Here is a 26,614-nt window from a genome sequence, read left to right on the forward strand (position 1 = left end):
AATACCTATTGCTTGATCTTTTCCAGTATTCAAACTTACATTTTGTCTTCAGGCTTCCTGGCAGCAGGTTGTCAGGTTGATAGTGGAATATGAACGTCCCACAGCTGTGAAATGAGTGGGTAGCAGTTTGGGATGCTGGTAAGTTGCCTGTCAATATGGTCCTCTGTTTGCTTCTAGTACAAGTGCGAAATAATTAATATTATTTGGATAGCCATCATCTGTAACATGTCATGCATTGGCACCGAGACACATTTTGGTGCTGGTAAATCCCAGCAGTGTACCAGGGCTAGTTACGACAAAGATAAGGGACATCTAGGTACTGTTCTTACATGGAAAATCAGAAGCCTGTGGAGTTCTTGCAGATTAAACTGATTAAAGTAATAATTAGGACTTGATATGAATTATCAAGACCAGCAGCAAGCTGGGACAAGTCAGAAAACAGATCTCTCCCAGTCCTTTGCTTGTTTTTTTGAGCACTAGCAGTCTAGGTTAGGCATGGATTTTTTTTTTCTTTGCAGCTGTAGTTCCTTTAATGTCATCCTTTATGCATTGTCTCTGCAAGGAAGCTCTCAGGCTTTCCTTTGGGAAAAGCAATCAATTTCACACTTAAAGTTGCCACCCTATCCTCAGTATACAACTGCCACCCTATCCTCAGTATACAACAATGGCAATGGCCAGCAGAGATGAGGTAATTCCCACTCTTCACTGAAATACAGCCAGTGATGTGTCCAAGGCCAGACCCTTGTTTCTCCTCTCCATTATTTTTGCTGAAACACCTTCTGAATCAAGGTGCTGCACAAACTCACGGAAACCTGTCCTCTGCCCCTCACTTTCTTGACTGCCCTAGCAAGGCCATGTGAATGAATGAGACATGATGTGTCCTTTACACTTCCCCTCAGACAGTCCTAGCTGTGATGAGGGAGATGCACTCTGAGCTAAATTTAAAATTAAAAATATTTTCCATATATTTAAATTTTAAAATATTTTACACTTTCAGACCAGGATTTTTGTCCCACTTTAAATCACCCAGCTGAAATGGGAAATGTACATGGTCCAATACAAGAAGCCCAGATTGAGGGGCTGCAGAGTAGAAAAGCAAGATTTTTGCTTATGCTTTTCAGAATAGCAATATGTATACCTGTTTGCAATCACAGTAAGTGATTACAGGTATAGTGAATTTTCATGTATTTTAGGCTTTGTTTTGGTTGTTTTTTCATTTTAGTAGATTTTCAACAGCTCCCATGGTAGATGAATGCCCAGATCACCTTGGCTTTCAGGGCTTCCAGGCATCTTTCTTTCCTTTGAAAATATCCTCTTCAAATAAGCATCATTTTGATCATGTCAGTCATGAACTCAGAGACTACAACTTGTTACTACATTGCTTACACAGTAAGTTGGTGAATAGTTACACTGATATTAAAGGGCTAAACTAAAAATCAGTATGGTCTGCTATACATGAGCAAGAGCAATGTACTTAAGTCATATACAGAGGATAAATCCAGCATTTAGAATTAAATTTCCCATCAAGTTCAATCTTGTATATATTACAAAGGAAAATTACTATAGATTTTGTTTTTTTTCAAGTTGTTTAGTGATTCCTGAATTACTAATGTTGGGCTAAATCTGCAACTAGAGTAACCTGCCAGAGTTTGTAAAAATCAGTGTAGTTTTTCCAATGTACAGCTACCGAGAATCTCTGTTGTTATATATAAACAGGATCCATCTGCCTTGAATTCATGTAAAGATAATATATGAGAAATAGTAACTAAAATTATCCTTTATATATGGAGAAGAATTTGTCCCATGTAACCACAGTGCAAAACTGTTGTGTGACAGCACAGAAGACCCTGTTCTTCACCCATGTGCTGAAGTCAGTGGTGGCACAGCCCAACCTGGCTCAGGGACACTGGTTTTCTACCTTTTCATCATGTTCTCAGCCCTTCTACCTCCTCTCTCGGCTTCTTAATAATTTCCTCCTGTCCTGTCATCAATCCCTTGCTGTTGGAAGGGCTGGTTTTTAAGACCCTTGGGCTGATCTTGTGCCAGCAACATCAGTGAAATCACAGTGCTTTAAAATAGCATTAATGAAGTTCTGAGTTAGCTGTGTTCAGGACAAGGAATGGGAATTATAGCATTTAAATTACAATACTGAGCGATTCTGAAACCAATACAGAATTCTGGTAGACAGGGATTTTGAAAATGCAGTCACAAGTATGCTTTAGGAGCATTTTCATTACCCGCTCATGGCTGGGCCATTAACTAAGTGTAAGGTCAGTCTCATCTGCTGAATGAAAAACAAGGGCCACTGTGTTCTCCTGAGGGCTGCCAGCAGAGACTGGAGGACATCTCCATCAGCACAACTTCCTTCCACTCATACTTTTATAAAAACAACAGAGTGGCAGAAACTGTGTTTAAATACCTTTCCATGCATCACATGAAAAGATGCTGGCATGCATTTAAGATTTGAGATAATACTTCCAAAAGCACTCAGGACTTGGGGACCTCAGTTTTATGTTCAAACATGACTTAATTACTGAGGTCACTAAACCACAGTTGGTTCACACAGGGCAGCTCTCTGAACTGTCTTTCTGAATTCTGGAAGATTGCTCCTTAAAGGGAACAATAAATGGGAAGGCTAGAGATGACCTTTTAAGAGCACAGAATGGAGGTAGGAGAAATCTTGTTTTACAGAACAACACAAAACTTTGCAGAACTGCTGAGTTCTCATGAAACTCCCCGATTTCTGTAGTCCTCTGTACTATCATGAAGGGTTATTCTGAGTCTAGACTCTCATATTCTGACTAGCGAATCTCAAAGAGTAACAGCACAGTTATCAGTCAAGTCTCAGGTACTGTATTTCTCTCAGGAGAAGAGGATGTTTTTATTCTTGTTCATGACAGTAGGAAGACCTGTAATTTGGACTGGAGCTACTAAAAAAGCTCAGGGTTGTTCTTTCTAAATTCACACAATGAAAAGAAGTATTAGCTAGAGATGCTTAAGAGCTTAGAAGGGGACTTGTTGGTAGCTGTCAGGTTTACAACAACAGTGCATGGTGTCCTGGTTATTCCACTAATGATCATTTGCTAGCATATAAAATTAAAATATTTAGAGCTCCATTAATCCAGTAGAAAGGTTCTTATTGACTTTAATTGATCAGATCCTACAAGAATTCCCTGAACAAGGAAATGGATTTTGTAGATGATAAATGGCTAACTAACACTTTGGGGAGTCAGAGTAACTGTAGTTTAAATAACAAGACCAGATGCTGCTGCAATGCACAATTTGAGAAGCATGGTAATACCCGCTCGTCTCCATGATATGTTTGGTTCTACTGCACGTGGGCAGTGCAGGCACATGATAGACCCAAGGCTTCCCAAGAGCACTGATACTGCCTACTCACTCAGCTGTGCCTGGGAAAAAGCATGGCAAGAAACAGACCTAAGGTCAGATGTATGCTCCTGGCAGGCTGTATACAGTCCTAGGGCCACAGGTTGAGCTCCATCATGTTCTCCATCCTTCGCTAATGCTGCCTTGCCCACCATATTATCTATTGCATGCTGAACTGCCTGTGTCATCTACTGTTCATTTCCACTGGCAATGTGTCCCTTCCTCCCTCCTGCATACACAGATCCTCCCTGTTTCTCCATGGACCAACTCCTTGCCTTTCTTTTCTACTTTTCTCACCCACTCCTTTTTCTGTCACTTGCCATTACAACAAACTTGCTCCTTCAGCACTTCCAGACATTTCCCTGCCTGTCCATCTACCATGAGCTGCTCCCCTTTTCCTGCTTCATGACTCAAAGCACCAGTGGCTGGTAATCTAAATTTCGGAGCTTACTTTCTGAAAAGTAAGTTAAAAGCATCCTTACTTTGCTACCTAGCTTTTATCTCACTTTTCAACAACAGCAGGATTCTAAGAAAATGAAGGTATTTTAATGAAGTGACTCTCTGCCTGTGACATTTAAAAAAAATAAATAAACACTACTCCCCCAATAATACAGAAGTTCAGGCTTGGGTGGAGCATATAATAGTAGCAACGTGGGAGACTTATGGTTCACTTGTCAACTTACAAGAAGTTGGTGTCTTCTCAACTTGCAACTAAGTGCTATCAGGTCTAATACGCCTAAGCACTTTGGAAGAGAAAATAGAGACCATTTCTGAAACTGTGACTGCTGGCGAGCAGAGCAGTGGGGGAAAAATAGGTAGAGCAGCAGGATCGAAGGCAAAGTGAAGAGGATTAGGAGACCAGTTCCGGGTGAGTGCAGAACAGCCCAAGGGATGGTCCCTGAGGCCAGGACACAGCATGAAAGAGCAGAAGGACTAAAGAAGGAGAGAAAATAGTAAGAAAAAATATACGTAGGCAACTGTAAAGAAAGCTACATAAACTGTGTATGACAAATCAGTCAAATTTAATCATCTATATCTGACTAGCTCTGTACCTGCACAGTTACCTCTGCAGCATTCTCTTATATATTGTTTGCACACAACCACATAAATAAACATTATTACATGCTGCCTGGCACTGAAGGGGTATTTTTAATATCTTCATCCTCCCCCACTTCACCATCTTCCACTTCCACATCTTCGCTTCTCTTCAGCACAAGGCAGTTTCCCAAAAGGAAGCTGTGAGGAGTCAAGGAAGTAGTGGCACTGGCCATATGGAAGATATGGAAATGCAGGAAGAATAAGAAGCTGTCATCACCTCAGCCTAAAATTCCTGTCTGATAAACTCTGGTAAATTCTGCCTAGGGAACCACCGTGGTTTTCTGTTTGCTGGTAAGATATCAGGAAATGTCAGCGTGAAGATATTTCAGCTGAAATTTGTCCTCCTATTTTGGATACTCTTGAAAATTGTAATTTGTACCAGTATTGTTTGTGTCAATAGTGGATCCCTGAACCTGGATGATGCGTTAGATTACTGCTAGGAGTCAGTCACACTGATTTGCACCCTTTTCCTCTACTGTCACTGAAAAATATTTTGGGTGGTACCATATAGTAGGAAAAAAATCTGAACCAGTATTTGCTTCTGAAGGTTTCAAACTGCTTGTTCACAAAAGCAAGCTTGGAAAATGCTATTCACAATGTCAGAAGATGCAGGTTTCTGAGAACTGGTGATAGATCTCACAGCAGAGACTGTTTACAAGTTCCCTTGGGGCACTTAAACAAATGCAAATATTTTTGCTTTGACAGTAATTGCATACACCTAGATTTCAGCTGCAGGTACCAGCAGTGCTGTGCTACTGGTGAAGCTCTTTCTCGCAGGTAAAACCCCAGCAGATGCACCAATTACTTTACATACTGTTTACCCGCTTTTGGTGACATTGAGGCTAACCTTGGAGTCACCTCCCCCGCTGCCACATTCTCCTTTGTCGTACCACCATTTGTTTTTCAATTTGTCCAACAGGCCTTGTTCATTCAGTTTTAAAACTGCGAGGTTAACAGCATTTCTTGAAACGATAAAACATATTTTGTAAGAAACTGCACAGCTGTTAAGATGTTAGAAGGAATGAGGACTTAAGCTGTTTATAAGCTTGATCCACACACTAAATAAACCTCTCATTTCCATATTTCAAAGCTCTTGGCAGCACAAATAATTGTGGTTACTTTCAAATGTGAAAAATGTGTTTCCAGTGTAGAAATGGTTTTCAGAATGGCTTGAATTTTAAGAAGAAAATTCTATCAACCAACCAAAACTATTTCTGCAAAATTATTATAAAACACTGCCTGGAATTATAAAAGATTTACACAGATTTATTTGAATCTATATTTAGAACATGTTTAGCGTGGGCCCAGACTGATTTTTCAAGCAGATGGGGAAATGTATTCCCATATACTAAAGAGGCAACATTCAGACTGCCTATGATAGGACACTGCTAGTCACTGTGCCATAAACAGTTTTGACATATAGCACTTCAGAGTGATCCTGCACAAGCTATGGGTTAAGGCTGCAGAAACAGGTAATGTGAGGTAGAGCTGAAGAGCAGCGCTAACAGCTTGCACGCTGACTATGATGCTGTCTAGAGTCAGTGAATAGAAAACAATGCACAAAGAGGTGCTGGGAGTCCTGCCCATCTGAAGCTTCATCACCTCCTGTAGGTACATCCATACATTTGGGATGCAGGCTCTAGAGTCCTGCTTCTTTAGTACAGAAAAGGCTTAGCTGAAATGCAGGACCTGGGGTCTAGCTTAGTACCGTGACTCCAGGGACTGCCCTGCTATCCTGGGAGAACACCCTGTCTTGAAGGGCACCTGCGGTGTGGGGGAGGAGGGTGTCAGGGGAAGTCATCCTCTCTGGGGAAACCTGGGGACAGCACAGCCAAGCAGAAGCTCAAGGACCAAACCCATCCCATTCACTGGGTGCTGAGATACAAGCAGGTAGTCGGGACATCCTAAGGACTTTTCCCTGAAGGGTATATACATGTTGTGCTACACTGGATGAAGAACAAATCCTTAATTGCTAGCAGTGCATTAGCATAGGCACAACAGACTGAAAGGGGCTCCGTGAACCTGGTGTTCTCTATCTCATGTTTAAGTGCTCTTTTTTCAGGTGAGAGAAATACCTGAGAGACACTTTGGATCTGTGTAGGGAGAGGAGGTGTTGCCAACATGAAGGCTAAAGCACAGATTCACTGTTTCTGTATGAACTCAAGGCTGCTGGGAGTGCACTGAAATTCAGGCAAGAAAGGGACACAGCTGGTCCTAGGATGGGGTTGTTTCTGTTCATGACCAGAGATTTTCCTTTAAGTGTCCAGAGAGCGTTAAGACTGGATGGCAGAGGGTAGACAGTATAGATTACCATACAAACTCAAATGTAAGGCACCTAGATTTATGATAGGAACTTCAGTCACTATATGACATTTTAAAATCAGTTGATAACTAATCTGCCAAGGCATTTATGCAGCCTTCATCACCTCCTGAGGAACCTTTGCACTTGTTTAACTGTATGACTTCCTATATTTATTACAAAGAGCCTCAAGAGTCAATTATCCTAATGGTATACAATTACACCAGTATTTATTCATAATAATAAACTTTTCCTCTTTCCATGTTCAGAGGTCCCTAGTGCATCCATGCCTATCAGACATGTACATTTCTGGTGAGTGTCTGTCCAGGCTTGCCTGTGGACCTGCAGAGGCATGTGGAGCAGTGGCATCATATCCTTGAAGCACCTTTCATCTCCAAAGGGAGAGAAGTATCTGTGAGGTGCCAGTAGCTTAACTACTGCTCTTCAGGGACAATATGCAATTGAGAAAGATGGAATTTCTCTCTCTGAATTTGTTTAATGCTGTCAAGAACTGTCTATAAGGGCTGAGTGGGATTTGGCAAGAGCTATGTCTGTCAATGGCATCTTCCCCTCATCAATTATGAGACGATGCATCTCTGGTTCCTGGGGGTCCCTTCTGGTCTTAGAATGGAATTTTTTCTCTCACTCATTAGGAGAGGTATCTTCCTGGCAGACAGGTACAGACAACAGTATTTCACAGCTTATGGAGCATTCCTTACAACACTGGCCTGTTTGTGGGACAAATGTCAGCTTCAAGACATACCTTCACTGTCTTCTGGTAACAGTTATTCCTATAGCTCCTGCTGGAATCGAGACAGGTCTTTGCTGGCTGGTCATGAAGTTTGGAAACTGCTTGTGTGTAGATCTGATTTTACCTAGCTTCACTGTAGCTACATTTATAGGAGATTTTCAATACAGATAAAGGAATTGCTTGTCTGTCCCTGAAAGTGAAAATGAGAACTGTAGGCTGTAGTGGGAGTGGTAACAGTCTGCTCTTTGTGGGTAAAGCTTTAAGGAGAATTTAGCAGTCAGGTTGACAAATGTGATTTTGTATAAGTGCTCCATTTATGGTTCACACTCCAGAGGGAGGAGCAATTGCAAAATTGGAATGAAATTGTTCATTCGTCCCTTTTGTTCTTGGAACCAATTGCTTTTGAACCAGTCGTATTTACTACAGATTTTTCCTACTTAGCTTTTAGTTACAAAACCTATGCTTTTGGCCTGTTTGCCCCATTCAGAAAGGTAACTGTGTGGCCAGCCTTGTCACTTTACAGACAAATTTCCAGTACACTAGATGTCAATTTTATCTTTGTAAGGACATTGGGATTGAGCCATAGATGAAAGATGATCCTAGAAACACTATTTCTTTGATGCTGAGCAACATTACTTATTCTGAAAATGGCTTAGATATATAGCTTGAGCCTGCTGTCTACAAAGTCAATGTCAAAACTCCTTCTCCCTTCAACAGGAACCAAACCAAGGTCTAATTTAATGCTGCTATGTCTAATTGTCACACTGGGTATCAATAACATAAACAGCTCCTTTGACAGTGCTACAGATGCAGGAAGGAGTGATCACTCCCATGAAAAATGAAACATATCTCAAGGAATATCACTAACTCTCAATTCAATGAGCCACTTAAGCACAGTCTTATTTTAAAGCAGATGGGAAGCCCTATCAATCAGTCTATCTGTAAAAGCATCTTCATACTATTTCCTCTAAACTGTAGTCTCTCAAGTATGAATGCTAAAGCTCATTGAATTAGACAAAGTCCTTATGCTAAAATCCTCAGAAAGTTTTGTTTTCAACAATTATCTTATCTTGGGTGAAGAAGTTACCTGATAATTTGCAACTTTTTCTTCAAGCTTTTCAAGTTAATGTCTACCTAGACCTTTTATCTGGATATTCTAAGGTGAATAAAAACCAACTAGGTGATTTTTTTGGACAACTAATATAAGTTTTCATGTTTAATTTCCATGTTGAAGGGAAAGAGCTAGCTGACTTGCCAAATGTTAGAATTTATCTTTCAAAGATTATCAAGGAAAATTTTCCCACAGTCATTTAGAGAAACTGGCTGGTTGATAGTAATCCTAGAGTAATAAATAAAGAAATGAAACCATTCATGAGAGGGTTATTTAGCTGGGTTATTAGCCATATCCACAGACAGTTTCACAGCACAATAGAGAAATGGAAATAAAAAGGATGAAGAAGTAAATGTGGATTTAAGCTGCAATCATTGCTCTGAAATTAAACTGTATTGTTTATAAATGTAAGACATTTTTGTCCTCATCATGTCTAGTAGGCCATGTAAAACCAGATTAGTTTCACACTGCTTTCTCTGTTACTTTGTTATCTAGGTCCACCTCAACATGTGGAAATAAATAATTTCCTTCCGGTCAACAAAACACAGAGAACCTTTACTCAACACTGCTGTATCTCCCACAGAAATGTTGTAGCTGATATCCTGATAGATGCAATGGTGACTATATTGAAAATTATATACCTAAGACCTCAGAGCCAAGCTAGATCACTCATACTCATCCTAGACAACGCTTCATTCTGCCACAGAGGAAGGCATTTTGAAACTTGAGTATCTGTGGCAGAAACTGTTCCTTCATCATTAAAAAAATAGGACTGTATCCTCAATACCACACTTAGTCAAAACTCCCACTGAAGAATAATGTGTTCCTCAATAAAGGAACTGAAATCTTTGCAAGAGGAAGGGTTTAATAGTAGAAAGCAGGCAAGTGCTTTAATATTTGACTCTTAATCCTTGCTGTCACTGCACAATCCCGCCTTTTCCATTACTCAGAAGAAAACGGTGTCCTTGTATGTGATAGTTAAGATAGTTCAGCCAAAACCGAAGCCCTTTAGTTACAGTGATACCTCACTTCACAATTACTTGAGTGCATGGACAGTGATTTCAATGTATGATCACAGATTTTTTTAAGCTGCCTATAGAATTACAGTATGAAAAACTTGATGAGAATGAAATCATTCTTATTCATTTAAAATCACTTTCCATCTCCCCATAAATAAACAGTAATAAGCAGTTTAAAACGTTAATCAGTGTCACTTCTTTTTTTAAAGAGCCTACTTGTGCCAACTGCAGATATGCCTTTCACAGTTAGCAAAAGATAAAACTAAACAGACAGATGATGGTGCAACTACCCACTCCCTTGCAAAATAACATCTATGATTCCAGACAGGGATACCTCACCTGCTATTCAAAAGAATTGCAGTAGGGTGCTTGCCCAAAGACAAGCTGGCAGAGAGATCTGCTTCGTCTTCCAATAAGTTAGGGTCACAGCAATGGTTAGCAGATGACCCATCCATTGGACTTCAGTTCATATGAAGCAGTGAGGCAGGCATTCAACAAACGACCTGAACGCTATGACATACAACACCGTGGTATCTAGCAATTACATGGAGGAGCATTTCCAAGGCTGACAGAGACACACAAAGGTCCCTACACCACAAGGGAATGAGACAGCGTCTCAGGCTAGGGACCACAGCAGCCAATATCACAAGCAGTGCTGGAAATTTGAGACAGCCATAGGGGAACAGCACAGGAGAGGGCACCAGATTCTGCCTAATGCAAGACTTCAAGCACCTATTTCACCACAGTAACTCAGCATCTCTAAGAAACCAGAAACCAAAGCATGAAATGCATCCTGCACAGTAAGATCAAGACTGTTTTCAACAGCCTAATTACCACAGCTTGAATACATGCAACAGGTAGAAAAGGCTATCTCCAGCCTGATTAGACTTGAATAAGTATCCACAGTCTCAGATACAGCTGCTTTTTGTTTAATTCATTCAGCTCCCAAAATCTGGAGGCACAGTGGTTCACGGGGCAGGTGGAAATCACCACCCATCAGCACCACTCAGCATCATCTGTGAATGTAATTCAGAGGACTCAGCCTTGGCCTGAGCACACATAGTGAAGGAGACCTCCTCCATGAAGTCAGGTCTCAGAATACCGGTTTTTGAATACTAAATGGCATAAAGGCACAGGTGGGTCCCTAAGTACTCATTACAACAAAGGCAGGATCTCTGCTGGGAGTATTTAATAACAATCTTTTAGGCAACTGGTAGAGTTTTGCCAGGAAAACTTAAATGTCTTAGCTATTTAAACAGCTGTGACATTTTCCTGAATTCGTTTCCTGAACTCAGTCTCATAAATTCTGTGTAACTGGGACGTTAGATAGCAAAATACTTCCCTGAATCCTGGACAGATTCTTGGTGAAATTCTGTTGTTATCTTTACAGACAGTGGCACTGTTGTTTCACTTCTTAGCGTTGGGGATGTTATTCACTTGAAATAATGAACAAGCAGGATGTGCAAAAATAACATGATTCACTAATGAGACTCTACATACACAGAGACAGCTTTGTTTAAACTGGAGCCGTATTGCACAGCGTATCGTCCTAGAACCGCTGGTGCTGCCACTGCAGTTACTGAGGCAGAAGCAGAGACCCTGATCCTCTAAAAGGCTTTTCACAAATCCTTCCCACAAGGATTTGAAAGCCTCAGAAATCGCTCAGTCACTTAGAAGTCACATTGTGCGAAGGGATGCCACCTCTGTTTAACCTTAGGTTCTCTGAACGTGCAGCAAACTTCAAAGAGTACCTGAATGTTAAATGATCAAAGCACCATGGGTGGGCCATACACAAGGTATGGACCAACTGACAAAATATGGGGATTCGCTTTTCATGCCAGTAAAATCCACGACTACATTGTCATATAAGTTTGTTGCATATATACTCCTCTATAAGCAGTGCCTGGAAAAAAGTGGGGATCAGTAGACTACTGCACAATGGGAACTGAAGCCACAGATGCGATGGTGCATCTGCAGTAGGTGTTCACTAAAGGAACAAGCTTTCCCAAGACCACAATGTCACAGCCAGTGACATGCAGCCACTGATGACACGTCTGAAGCGACTCAAAGCCCATTTTCTTCCTTGCACTTTGGACATCTCTCCCTGCAGCTACCTGATGATGCCAGCCGTCTCCCAGACAAACCCCTCATAGCTCCTGGCACAGGCTGGAGGGGGATTATTCCTCAGCACAAGGCAAAGAGAGAGCCTGGTGAAACCAAGTTCAGTGACCTTATTTCAGTGATGCAAATCATAGTTATTCTCTCGTGACCTAGTCTGCATCCAGCCCAGGTGGCTTGGGAAGAGGAGGCCACAGCTGCCCAAAAGCCTCCCCTCACTGCACAACATAGTGATTCCTGGATGCAGCTGAGGATCTGTCTCAGACACACTTAGTGAAACACAAGCGGGTGCACTTTTACAGCTTGTTCATGTCATCTGTTTTAGATGGGAAAAATGAAAATGCAACCTTACCAAGCAAAAAATTAAAACCTGCCCATCTTCTGAGCTGTTTATTTTAACCATGTTTTGAAAAGCACTGATGGCAGATCATAACATGACACAAATGCAGTGCAGTTTAAGGGTGTTTGACAATTCATCAAGAGAAATTAAGTGTAAAGCTGCATGGCACTGGCTGAATATATTTAATAAATTAGGAATGAAACAAGCACTCCGTTAACGAGGAAGATGCAGCCAAAGCTTACATCATTCTATACTCAGAAGGCTTGAAGGATCAATAATGCAAATACAAAGAAGAGAGCTAATGCAAGAACATTTTTACAAGAAAAACAACCTAAATTTTAATGAAAAAGGGCCAACTTTGAAATGATGTTTTTTTAAACACATTCAAAAATGTATAGGAATATTTTTGTACTGGGATTCATAAAGGCTTGTATGCTGTAATGCTGTTTGTATAAAAAAATTGCATTCAAATACTGAAGCGCATATCAAGACATTTTTACATGTAGTTGATAGTTCAAACAAAATGGAGTCCCTGGCACTTGCTCTGATAGCTTGCCCCTCATTTATATTAAATAAGAACTACTAGTATTCAAGGTGTGAGTCTTCACAACAATACTAGCTCTCTGCAGTGGGTCTCTGAGGCTTTCCTGTTAAATTCTTCCATTTCTATATACATGCTTACCAGAGAAAGGACAAGACCAAGCATCTCAGTTGAGTACACAAGGCCCAGCTGAGGATCCACCAGGACAGTGGATGCCTCTTGAATTCCATCTTGCAAAATCCACATGCTCCTAAGGAACTGACTGGCCTGTAGAAAGGCAAAAGTCTTGCAAAAGTGCAGGTTATGTGCTGCACTGGAAGCTAATAACATTTATAAATGTTATTTAAAAATCCCCTGTCCAACTGCATTTAAAACACCTCTTCCAGAACAGTATCTCAAAATATTCTACAAACACTAGGAATAAAGTATCCTACAAGAGTGTATATATATTGTTATTCTTTGTTTAGAGATGTGAAATTTAAAGCCACACTCAAATACTTTTCAACTGTGGCTAATTAAAATAAGTGTAACGCTCTTCATTTAGCCATCCAAATAAGATGGTTAATTTTCAGGAGCACTGAGTATTTACAGCTTCCATGTATATCCTAAGTATGCAGCTTAGTTACTTGAACTGAGCTTTGTAAACAAATACAAGCCAAACTGACACCTTGAGGATCAGCAGGAGTTCCAATTAATGTGAGACCCACTGCTGCTAAAAATTGCCATAGCTACTTTGAATTCAAAGAAGTTCTGACAATTTACACCAGCTAGAGGTCTGATGACTGTAGTTTAAAATATTTATATAAATTGAAAGCTGTTTTGCAGTAAGATATTCCAATTACAGTGTGCAAACACTTCTTCGCCCAAGCAATTAAATATATATTTTGCTTGTGAAAAAACAACAGCAGTTGACCTGGGAAGGCAACTCAGCTTGTTTCTCTGCTTTATACAAAGCTTTACTGTAAATAAAAAGCACATAAAATTGTCCCTAGAGTAACTGTTCATATTGTTTCAGTATATAGTCTTTAGTAGCAGCAGAAACACTAGCTTCTCCCAACTCTGAGCTATTTTAATTTTTGCTAATGACTACCTAATCCTGTTCTCACTGAGCAGTATCACTTTTCAAAGTACAGTTTTTCTTGCTGATTGCAGCATAAGCAGGATTATGAGAATAGGCTGCTGCAGTCCAACACCTGCAACTCAAAATACATGTTTTAAAGGCTTGCGTGGGATTTTTCAAAAGTGTCTGAGCATCAGTGTAACACTGTCTCCACACTGCAGGAATTGCTGAGGATAAGCTTAGCCCATTGCCAACTGCCTCAAAACTGTCTCACCTCAGAAACATTAGGAATCCTGAGCCCTTTATGGTTTTTATACATTTGATATTGCTGAAAGCACTTACAACAATATTTTAGAATTTGAAATGTGCCAAATGAGCATTTTTAAATACATGTTCCCAAAATACTTAATGCTTTTAGAAGAGTAACATCCACCTTTGGCATGGCTGGCAGAAAACCTTCTGCCTTTTTAGACCTTAGGCAAAGCAGATCTCAACTCACAGTTTTGTTGCAGCGGAGTGTTTGGATGCTGTTTCACCTGCCTCTCCAATAACTCCTAAATTTAGGGGCCCCTAGCTGAGAGAAAATGGTAGTATTGGCACAGACAGGTAGGGGTTTCATGGCAGGGCACAAGATGTGGTTTGGTGCCAGGCAGAGTTTCCATCAGTACTGCATTAGCACTGATGAAAGACAGGGAGTACTAGCTTGTGGTGGGGGCCACAGCAGTGAAGGTCTACCACACCTCATGCTGTCTTGTCTCCTCTCCTACCTAGACTGCATTAGTGCAGGTCTCTTTAAACGACATTCTGTTATGTTGTTTGGGTGCATGTCATTGAGACTCCTTAGGTTGCTCCATCCACAAGAAAAAGCCCAATGCCGCAGTTTACTGTCTGCAGGAATGATCTATTTGTTTTTCGAATGGATGACTTGATTTTAAAAGGATTGAAAACATTATTCATCATTACTGATGTTCGCCAGTAGATTTAAATTTCCTTTCACATAATATCTTAGCCGTATTTGTAAGGCATTTTAATTTTAGCTTCTGAATGCCACAGAGTGACTACTTTCACCCAGAATGAGGCTAGGAAAAATGTATCTCTTTTGGATGCAATTCAGTGCTTACTGAATACAAAAAGGGTGTGGTTCCTCATAACTTAGAAAGTTGTTCCTTCTTTATATCCATTTGATATCACTGATGGATTACTAGGCAGCCTAGATCACAGACTCTGGCCACCCTACACAGAGGAAGATTTTACTACATCACCATCTTGCAGCACAAAGCAGGTGGCAGCTGTTGCAGCAGCTTCCAATTTTTCACTCCATTCAACATGTCCCAGGAGTGGCAGAAATACTGTACCTTCGACTGAGCACTCTACAGCTTTCATCCACAGGAAGACCCAGGCCTAGGCTGAATCACCTACCCCCAGAAGAAACATTACCGTGACCTCCAAAACCAGTCAGGACTCACTGCTGACTCTTGACACAAATCATGGAAAGTAAAATATCCTTTTGGACTCACTGCAAAAATTAGGTTTCCCGGTTCCTAACCAGCCCCATGTCTCAACATGCTATATAAATGTATGTTCTATTCAGTGGGTAGCAGGGCAGCTAACATAATAAATACAAGATGTTTCTTAATGCAGTATTGAATATACCTGGCATTTTTTGAGACTGGTTCAAATTTGGAAATATTTGAAGAGATTTCATTATCCAACTTCTCCAATTTTTCATTTATGCCAGGCTGAATCTCACCCTTTATGAACATATAATGATAAGATGGGTAAAAAGAACTATATTTGACATGGTCTTCTCCTGGTATTTTACTCCTTATGATATGTTGCTATATTTTCCTGCTTGCAAACACCAAGACCTCATAACAGCAACTGATTAATTTGTCAGTTTAAGATAAATAAATGGTAAGAAAACATCAGGAGTCACAATGGAGTGGCTTCTACAAGTAAAGACGCTCAACTGAGCATCTCTGCATGCCTTTTTCATAAACTACCTCACTGTCAGCTTAAGATGCTCCATAAATGTGAGAGAAGTCCTCTATCCTAGCTAACATTTCTGAGATGTCCTCAGAGAAGAATCATACAAAATGAGTTGCATTTGACCACTCTCAGGGTGACAGAGACATAGGTATCTGTGGCAAGAACCACAGTAAGGGAAAAAAACCTTCTGTCATCTTCTCGGCAGCTGCAACGGGAAAAAAAGATGAACTGGTACTGCTGTTCTTAGGAATTCATGGAGTAGCCAGATTCAGCTGAATTCATAAAAAGAAGCACGGCCACCAGGTTGAGGGAGGTGATTCTGCCCCTTTACTCTGCTCTGGTGAGACCCCACCTGGAATATTGCATCCAGCTCTGGAGTCCTCAGCACAGAAAAGACATGGATCTGTTGGAGTGGGTCTGGAGGGGCAGAACACCTCTCCTATGAAGAAAGGCTGAGAGAGTTGGGGCTGTTCAGCCTGGAAAAGAGAAGAATCCAGGGAGACCTTCTTGCAGCCTTTCAATACTTAAAGGGGGTTTATAAGAAAGATGGGGACAAACTTTTTAGTAGGGCCTGTTGTGACAACACAACGGTTTTCAACTAAATGAGGGTAGATTTAGACTAGGTATAAGGGAGACATTTTTTTATTTTTTTATGTTCTACCACCAGAGGTGGTAGATGTCCCATCCCTGGAAACATTCAAGGTCAGGCTGGACAGGGCTTTGAGCAACCTGATCTAGTTGAAGATGTCCTTGCTCACTGAAGGGGATAGATGACCTTTAAAGGTCCATTCCAACACAAACTATCCTATGATTCTACGAATGTCTATATTTTTACTTTAGAAACAAACTCAATATTTTAGGTGCTGTTTCCAGTGCACACTAATCCTTCTGGTGTCTGGATAGACTTTTCAGCCACCAAGTCCTGGTCTCACCTTAATGAGAATGAAGCATGAAATGACTGCAAAGCCAAATACCATCAGCATACTGCATGGTACTGAAGTGCTGTAATACAAGCAGTCTATTCACCCATTAATTTTTTCCTAGTAAGGAAAGCAATTCCACATGGGAAAGCTATAGGGCAAAACTGCAGTTTGCTTCTGAGGAAATTCATTCACTGACATCAATGTCCACCAAGTTATTAACATAACATGGCCACTATGTCAAAAGCCATTAGCAACATGGAGGAATCAGGATGGATACCTGATTTTTACTGTTGCCAGAAACAGACTAGTAATTCATAAGATCTGCACAGCTGATACAGTGTTATCAGATCTAAACTTAGACTGAGAAGAGGCATGAGAGATTTCTGTAACTCTACATGCTTCTTTGAGACTCCATACTGATGTTTTTCATAAAGAAGGATTAGAAGGAAGGCAATAAATGGAAAGAGTCCCGCTAAGAGATGGCTTCTTAAGCTGTGGTCTAATTATAATGCAAGCACTTTGAAGTTCATTATTTTAATTAGCAGCAGAGACTGAAAGAAAAAACAGGGGGTCCATTCCCCAGGTGGAACTCTAGCTGCAACTGCAACGCAAACAATAAATAATACTGCATAACTTGAGCCTTAGTAAAATGCTGGCTTGTGTTTTGCTTAATGGCAGATCAATACCTTACAAATGAAGCAATTACAGTTGTGTCATATAAAGCCTTATTTGGTCAGCAGCCAAAACGGGGATTAACTGGAAGAGTTCCTAGGACTTTCTGTCTGAATATTATCGCAGAAGTTAATGAGGAAGATCTGATAGGCTGAGACAAACATGAACAGTGCCAGCAACCAGACAAGATGGTTGGTCCAATAGCCAGTGTGCTGATAATTAAAATGCCCTGAAGCCAGCTGAACATCAGTCCAAGATCAGGTGAAATTATCAGACAAGGGCAATCCAATCCCTCTGGCGATCAGCTATATAGTGTTGCCACCATTGGTACGGCCATGTACACAGCAGCAAATGCAAACACACCAGCAGTCATACCAGTCAGACCAAGCACAGTCACGTCAATACAGTAATACTCATGCTTGTAATGTTTCAAATACAAGCAGCCAGACTGCAGAGAAAAGATGGTATGGAAATTACTAACAGATCTCTGCAGTGGATATGGAGATCCAACTAATGTAATTGCTTTTGTCCTGAACACATGCCCACATGCCACTTTTAATAAAACAAACTGGCGGGAGTAGAGTCCACTGGTGATGGAGATTCCTGCTATTGCTTTCTAAAGGAAACACAGAACATGTGGTCACAGTCCACAGACTGTTTAAGAAACCGTTAGCTGAAGTTACATTTTCCTTATTGTTTGTCTCCAAAACAGTTTCTTTTATCAAAGACACTGAGAAATCTACCATGGGGCTTGTTGTGAGGCACACACCTCCATGGATTTGAAATAATCATACAAAATATGAAGTAGGAATGGACTTTAAATATTCACAGCACAATAAACACTGTGCTATTAATTTTCACTGTCCCTCTGAGGTTAACAGGCAATTGTCATTACCCTCAATTTGCAAAGGTGAAACTGAAGGGAGAAGGTGAACTGACCTCCTCCAAGACTCCCAGGAAATTGGGACAGGATCATAATTAAGCTCATCAGTATGACATGACTTCAGTCACCCACACTTCATTGCTACTCAGAAATCTTTGGGCCTTTTCAGGCAAGTGTTCATACAGAATTTATCCTTCTGGCCTCTCAATGGAAATAACTTCCTAGAGACAGACCAAACTTAAAACTTCTGTGCACATTCCCTCAACTCAGTCTTTAACCATGAGATATTCCTAATTTTTCCGCATACTCTGCCAAAAGTGAGAGACGTTCAACTTCAGTGGTCTGACTCCTGTAACAAAAAACTCTTCCACCTTTAGACCCCACTCTTAGGGGTTTCACAAAGGTCCATGCTGTCAGTCACTCAGCATCTACATAAGGCTGCTTGGGAAGTGAAGAGCTCTCTTTGCCCTGGCAAAGCAGAGATACTAAACACTGCCACTTATTTCTATGAGTTCAGATATTCTCACTCTCTTTTGCTTTTCCAGTGTGAGAATGGGATTTAGATGAGAACAATCTGATAGACTTTTGATTCATAGAAATCACAACTAAAACCTAGTGGTCAGGAACATTTTTTCTACAGTTTGGGAGAAGACCTTCTACTATGCAGAAGTTAAGCATCCCTCTCCATAAGCTCCTACCACTTTGCAAATACTCCTGTAGTCCCAGGAGATTGAATGTGATGGCTGAAGATGTCATTTTCATATCCATAATTGTCAAAAAAGGATCATAGAATAGTGCAGTCTGGAAGGCACCTCAGGAGGTGTCTGGTCCAATCTCCTGTTCACACAAGGGTCAGCTCTGAGGTCAGACCAGGCTGCTGAGGGGTTCATCCAGTCACAGTTTGAAAACCTTCAAGGATGGAGACTGCACAATCTCTCTGGGCAACCAGTGTCACTGTCAGACTGTCCTCAGGCAGTCAGGGGAAAAAGTCCTCCTTACATCCAGTCTGAACTTCTCCTGTTTCAGTTTATGCCCATTGTCTCTTACCTTCCTGCCCTGCACTCCTGTGAAGAACCTGGCTCCATCTCCTCAAAGACCTCCCCACAGGCACTGGGAGCTGCTGTTAGGTCCCCTCAAAGTCACCTCTGCTCCAGGCTGAACAAGCCCAGCTTCCCCAGCCTCTCCTCACGGGGCAGGTGCTCCAGATCCAGCTCCATCTTGATCACCTTCCACTGAAATTGCTTCAATTTATTGATGTTTTTCTTGAATGAGGAGGCCAAAAAAAGGATGCAGTATTCTAGATATGGTCTGAAAGTTTGCAATTATTTTATTTGATGCCACAGTATCTTCTCTTGTGGCCTACAAATTGGATGAACTAAAAGAACCCTAATTGGAAACTGCCTTGGATAATTGCCCACTATCTAAAAGAGATGCCAAAAGTAGCAGCCTGCTTATTTAACTGTGATGGGAAAAACTCCTAAATCCTCAAGAAACTGTGATGACTTTCTGTTCACTTTCAACTACTTTCATAGCCTGAGTTTGCATTATTTAAACTCTGCACAAGCAGAAGTAATTGTCAAGTGTTCATGTGGATTTAAAAGAAGAAATATCATTAGCAGGTATAGAATACAATTAAAATAGTATCATATACTGATTAAAACCTGAGAAGATGGATCTTAGAAAGTGCAGAGCATCTGAATGTGGGCTGGTCCCACAGCTTTGCACACAGAAGGACATCAGCTTTTTAATTAAAACCAGTAAAGAAATGAGCATCAGCCTACATCCTGACTCTTACTGTTTTGTGTTGCAACCAGTAAAAAGCTTTTGTAGAAACCTTCACATTCAAAGTTATTGCTGAAAATGTAAAAATCTGAAAAACTGCCTAGTAAGCTTTGCATTTAGGCACCTGAAATTTGGGTGATTTGTCTAGAAAAAATTGAAATATTCTATAGCAAATAACTCGCAGATTTCCAAACAGGTCTGATGAGTTTTTCTGTAGACTTGGACTTCTAAGATCCAAATAGATCTGAACCACACAAATGACAGAGCGTAAAATGCTACAAAAAGAATTTCCCCACTGCTGTGTGCAAAATCAGGTGCCTACATCCATACCAAGGAAGCCAAAGGTCTCATTCTAAATGTAAAAGCCTCTCTTAACATACAGTTGCAAATTTTGGCTGCACTAAATGGAACCATACAAGCCACAGATCTGAATGAGCCTAACGTGTAATTACATACAGAGAAAGCCTATTCTGGAGGTACCAGATGGGCTGCCAGATGTTGGGGATGCTCCCACCTGCAGGCCTCATTCATCCCTGCTGCAAGTAACGGAAGATGCAAGGGATCTGGATCTTCCTGTGCACAGATGCTATTCCTGCTCATGGTGGGGGGAAGGGGGGGTTTGTAAAAAAAAAATGCTGTCTTTGCTGGGTCCTGGAGGTAGAGAGTTTTTTTATGTGTTCTTTCAGAGTATAATGAATTAACTGAAGTGTAACAATAAAATAGGTCTCTGTATCAGGTCAGGCTTGGATGACTTTCATCCAGTTGACTTTTGGCTTTAAAAAAGTATAGGGAAAATTGTAGTCAAACTTTGACTACAGAAAACTGCCAATCCTGCCAAAAGCTGTTAAAAGAGAATCTCACTCAACAAAAGAGCACACAGCATTGTTCAGCATCATGTGATTTGCTAAAAGATATGGTTAAATAGGACATGAATCCTTTTTCAGGTTTGAATTCAGTTCTTACTCAGTGATTGAACTGGAATGGGAAGCAGAGGAAGGAAGGCCGAAAATGGGAGTAAGGCTTCTAGCTATAGAGACACTTGAGCAAATGATATCTAGAGAGAGTTGAAAAGAAAGAGCAGTAGTTTTGACTCTACTTCCTACCACACAAAAGGTAGAGCAGTTCAGAGAAATAATTACTGATCAACCACAAGTCACTGCTTTATCATACAATCTTTTAAACTTGCATTGTTCATTGAGATACGTATATGGCCATTGTTATCTGGAACCTGAACACCTTGGGAACATCTTGCTTCTTTGCAAATAGCCACATTTTGGAGATGTCATGCCAAAACAAAGAGTAGTTTAAATTATATATTAAAACTCCTGAATCTTCTTTTGTGCTTTTTTCACTGGCAACATCTTTTCACCTTTCTTTCTGGGTTGTCCACTCTCTCCATAATGCCTCATTGTGCTGTTAAACCAATGTTGTTCTCAGTTCAAAGAAACCACGAGAAAGAAAATAAATTTTTCCTCCTACTTTTGGTTTGGGATTTCTCACAAAAGCCACGGCTGCATAAAGACTAAATGGCCATTTTGTGTCTCTTGGGAGTCCATCTAGTATTTAATGTCAATTGGAAGTGGGCAGTTTTGCAACTACCACACAGATTAATCACAAACTGTTTTTCAGGTGCTATTTGTTCCCCAAATGTCAGTTCCACAGAGAGGTGAGCTGCTGAGATGCCTTTCAGTGGCCTTCTCCCTTGCTTCAGTCTACCTACAATTTACCTGGACAATTATTATCTTAGTGGGATCGGCCTTTTACTTGGCGGGAACTGTACCATCAACTTCAAAGGGTAGATGGTTTGTGCCCTTAATGAACACATATTCTGAGGCCTGGCAGTTTCCTGGGGATTGACACCTAAACAGCCAGACAGTTGTCATGAAAAGAAAAGAGAGAAATAATAACAAGCTGCATTGTTAAAATATAATAGTCTGCATCTTGCCCTCTGCTGAGCTGCTTTATGAGGGATTGGGGAAATGGCAGGGAAAAGGGCAGGACAAATTTATTTCTGAAGTGCCAAGAAGCAGAGTTTTTTCCTCAGAGGATCTATAGATTGGAACAACCCTTTTGTATCCCACTGGCACACTCTGGGCATTAACGCTTATCAAACCTTGGCAAACATCCAGAAAGTCAGCAAGATGTGTGCACAGCAATGGTATCAGTTACTTTTGAGACATTCTGGTCTTCACTAATAGTTTTAGGGAAGTTTATTGTTTATACTTAAATATATGTCCCTTTTTACCTGACAGAGAAGTGAACAGCCTGACAAATTTCATTTGGACAGATTTGGTATCACAAAGCTCCTATACTGTTTGCATTCAAATATTTCTGAAACAGACTAACAAAAAAAGAACTGTGATTTTTTTGATGACTTCATTTCTTTCTGATTGTAGAAAAGAAGCCTGTTATAAAACTCATCCTGGTGCTGACTACCATGAACCGGTCCAAGCAATGCTTTTATATGACAGCACAGATATTTCACCTTTAGTCATCACTAAATATGAGAAGACAAAGGCCTTGTATAAATATCTTGTAAAAAAGGAAAACAAAGGGAAAAAAAGCCTCATTTTGCTGTTAAACTAATGCTAAAGCTGAAGAGATAGAATGGTAGTTTCACCTTTTATACTGATTATATTGCTAATTTAAAAATACCTATTGTCATTGCAATGTTTAGATAAAAAATTAGCTTTCTAGGCAATATTTTACTGTTTCCATGCTCTGTCCTTTCACTCCTGCTCAGATGTTTCACAACTGTTCTCACTGAAATCCTGGGACATTCCCTGGAGTAAGGAGCAGGATGATACTAGCAGAGAGGTACCAGAATGTGACTGTATGACCAAAATGGGAGCTGGGCTTCTTAGAAGAGATTTGCCTTTCATCAGTTGCTTCTAATGTCATTCGTAGTGTAGGAAAATAGAAATGGCAACAGAACAAGTTCCTGTGACTTTTGCTCTCTCCTCCAGGCCACGAAGAGCTTTGTTCAATTATGAATCCCCCCCTGAAGTCTGAGGGTAAAAACTTCCTGCAAGTGGCAATGAAGAAATATGCTCTGTGGGGCAAGGTAGATCAGAGATGGCTCTCTGAAATACTTGAAAGATACACTGATGGGGGCTTTTTTGCCAGGACAGAGAAAACTCAGTGAGTGCAGCATTGTGGGCACTAATGAGTTGTTTTCTTCTAAAGATACAAATGTCAGAAACTCTCTCAGTAACAACGCTCTTCACTACAATTTGGTGTCTTAAGTCAGAGCTATTACACTTTCCTGCCTCTCCATATAAAAACTGCAAGAAAGGGCAAAACTCCTCCAAGTAGAAGATTTTGCTTGAATACATTTGCTTGTACATCTTGCAATGGAGCTCATTAGCTATCACCAAATTTTCCTCTTTATTGCACTCTTTTTGTATGGGGAAGACCCTTATCTTGATTAAAAATTATGAAATTAATCCAATGGGCATCACTGGGGAACAGAGCAAGCTGGGATTCTGATCTCTGTTCTCAAGGCTTTACTTTTCATTTTAAAACAGATACTCTGTTTTTAGACAGAAATAATCCACATAACCAAAACTAAGTATGCCTCCCAGGCTCAGCTGAAAGAACAACTTGCTAACATTCATTGCCAGACTCTCTTTTCACTGATCTTCTTTTGTCCCCTGACTTTTACATTCCTTGCTAAGCAGTGACCCACTCTCTGCCTTTTTACCTAGTAAATGTTATTTTTACTTGACAGAAAACCCAACAAGCTCTGAAGGATCTGACCTGCTTGAGAAATATTCAGGTTATAAGATCTGTCACTGAATGGGTAGTGGGGTGGTAATTCAAGACTTATTATGTCTACAGTGAAGGGAAGAATATTATGTAAAGTCATACAGTATGATCTACACCATCAGTCAAACAGGATAATGTTTACAATATGCATAAAATGTTACAGATCACATTCTAGTTTTGAAATCATTTTGTATCACAGGAAGAAGTGACCTTGTAAAATCTTAGTAAATGAAACTCCTGATTAAAATCCTGTTCTTGTAAATATCAACAGACCACCCCATAACTATTCAAGGATTTTCATTTTCTCCACTGCCCCTTGCTTTAGGAAAATAGAAGTCAAACTCAGTAATTTCACATCACTCATTTTTATCCTCAAACCTCCATTATTCACCAGTTGCCTCTAGATCTTCTCTACATCAAACATAAATAACACCAGTTTCTAGCTCCTACAGTGCTTTGCTGAAATGATTGCCTTTGTGGATAACACACACATTACGGGCAAGACCAGCCATTCTGGCAGAAGAGAAACGTGAAAAAACCCTGAACCTGCTTCCTCTGCATCTCTCCTCATTGTGAAGGTCGCTTGTCTTCAGAATGATGTGGGGAGGTCTCTGGATGCCAGTGTTGCCAGATGCAGGACAGCTAGCCAGCAGAGGAAATACCCAATCCCAGAGGAAATACTCCAAATTACCAGAACAGTGCTCAAAAGCATGCAGGGCACAGACCTCACCATGGTCACCCAAGCATATATTACCTTTGCTTATTTCTTTACCTTTCTAATAACAGGAACACACAAATACAGCCACAATGCAGTAAACAATGCAGCCCAGATGCACAGAAACATCACAAGCCAGAATAGCTACACTGTGATATCAGTTAAAAACTAAAAAAATCTGTGAAGTCCTTTGAAAACTGAACAATATAGGGTACACCGAAGCGTGGTCCAGGGAAATGCTTACTTTATGATACAACACAACTTGAACAAGGAAGCTTCACTCATGGGAAAAGTCCATTTTTGAGAAGATTCATGGATTTCCACAGTACAAAACATTTTGAAAAATGCTAGTGAAAGAAGTCCTCTGTTCTAAATAAATTTTGACTCTAAGTAATTTGGGTGGTCAGCTCAAACTTTTTCCTAGCTGTCCTCTTACTCAGAAGGAACGCGTGAATATCATACCCATTTTTTGTACACACAAATCCAATTTTACAGAAATTGTAAGAAATCAGAGAATGCCAGAAGCTTTGGTGGAAACATTTTTATCTATCCTTAGAGGTGACTACTGTGTAATGTCCCTGATTCTTTTCCCACAGAGCTTGGTGCTTGGTGTGAATTATCAGTTCACTGATCTACAAAACCACAGTAAAAGGAGAACTGGGGTATATATCAGAATAATATATTAAGTTCACAATAAACAGCTTTGACAGTGAATGATGATCTGGGAATTTCTTCCACAATAAGCTCCTTACACTCTAGTTTCCGAAAACATCAAGGATAGAACTTGATAAAAAGTTTAATGGCAGCATTAGAAGAAATTATCAATCAGATTTATTTTCCCAAGCTGGTTTCAGGTCAATGAAAAACATGCCCCCCCCGCAAAAGATTAGAGAGTATCCCATCCTGTGTAAGGTCTGCCAAAAATCTCTAGGAACAAGCATGCATTACCAAAATAAGTTCTCCTTCAACACTACATTTCTAACTAAGGAACCATATCAGATATATCCTTGAAAAGCAAAGGTAACATTGTCAGCTGTAGTACCACATTGAAATGAAGCAATGAACGAACAGCAATTTTTGAGATTTACCTCAGGAAAACAAGGACTAGATGAAGTCACTGAGATTAAGATGGTAGTTTATAAAGCCCATGCACACAAAGTCTCCCTTCGTAACACATCTTTACCTTATTCACATAAACTCACATTTTGTCAAGAAAAAGTCCCCTCCACCACAGATCCCTCATTTTTATGGTGAATCTCTTCTGGTATTGCACAATTACGATAACACAATTATGATAATTACAAAAACAGGAGAACCCATACAACGCTGACAGGGCACCGCTGGGATGCCTTCTGAACCCCAAGCACTCTCCACAGCACTCCTCCTTTGCAAGGGATGGAAACTAAAATCCATACCTTCACTCACGTTGTACTTCGCACTTCACACAAGTTGCTAGAATGATCAGAAGATTACATCTGCACCCCTTGCTTCACTTCTCACATTTCCCACCTCATGTTAATACAAACACAGTAATGAATGGATAAAGAACTGGCACCTTGGTCAGTGTAAAGAGTCAGTTCATGTCACCAGCTGTCACACTGCAAAGAACCATCAGGTATCACCATGTGGACCTTTTTGCCTTCCTCTCCACAACATAAAGAATTCCTCCTAAAGTCAAACTGGAGTTATTTCTTTACTATGCAAAAAGAATAGAGACTTGAATAATGATATATAGCATCCAAGATTTGTATCTATAAACAACTGTAATTGAAATAGTGGGAATTTAATATAGCTCTGGATTTCATCAGGTTGGTGAACAACCAGCACCAATCTCTAAAATACATCAACACATCTATTCACAACAGTTTTTTATTATTTAGCTAGACCTAATCCTGTCACTCTCATCTGTCCGGACTCCAAAGTTTCTCACCAGACATTCATGACCTGAGCAGGTTTCACTCATCCACGCTGCATACCGTTGGCTGCAGGACAGGACAGCCAGATGTCCTTAGTTAAAACAGTCACAGATACAATGGCAACAACTCAATTTTTAGCCCAACCTGTCATTCACCTTTGCATCAAACAGCTTCAAGGTACAAAAAGTAGAAAAAGCTTTTAGTGTACCTTTAAAACAATATTGCCCCTACTTCCTTTTTCA

At 40.4% G+C, this 26,614-nt stretch overlaps 1 protein-coding gene across 8 annotated transcripts in view; it reads right to left on the reverse strand.

Annotated features, from left to right (window-relative positions):
- The window catches only part of GRIA4 (glutamate ionotropic receptor AMPA type subunit 4), a 242,053-nt gene that overhangs the window by 11,921 nt on the left and 203,518 nt on the right, over window positions 1–26,614 (reverse strand). For 4 of the 8 annotated variants that reach the window (XM_074860158.1, XM_074860164.1, XM_074860160.1 and 1 more), the window contains exon 14: window positions 5,333–5,447. The exons of the other annotated variants lie outside the window; for them this stretch is intronic. In XM_074860158.1, coding sequence (XP_074716259.1) covers window positions 5,333–5,447 — 115 coding nt within the window. The remainder of the gene's footprint in view (window positions 1–5,332; window positions 5,448–26,614) is intronic. 8 annotated transcript variants of the gene reach the window in all.

This window comes from Strix uralensis, chromosome 2, assembly GCF_047716275.1.
Source record: "Strix uralensis isolate ZFMK-TIS-50842 chromosome 2, bStrUra1, whole genome shotgun sequence".
In the NCBI taxonomy this organism is placed as follows: Eukaryota; Metazoa; Chordata; class Aves; order Strigiformes; family Strigidae; genus Strix; species Strix uralensis.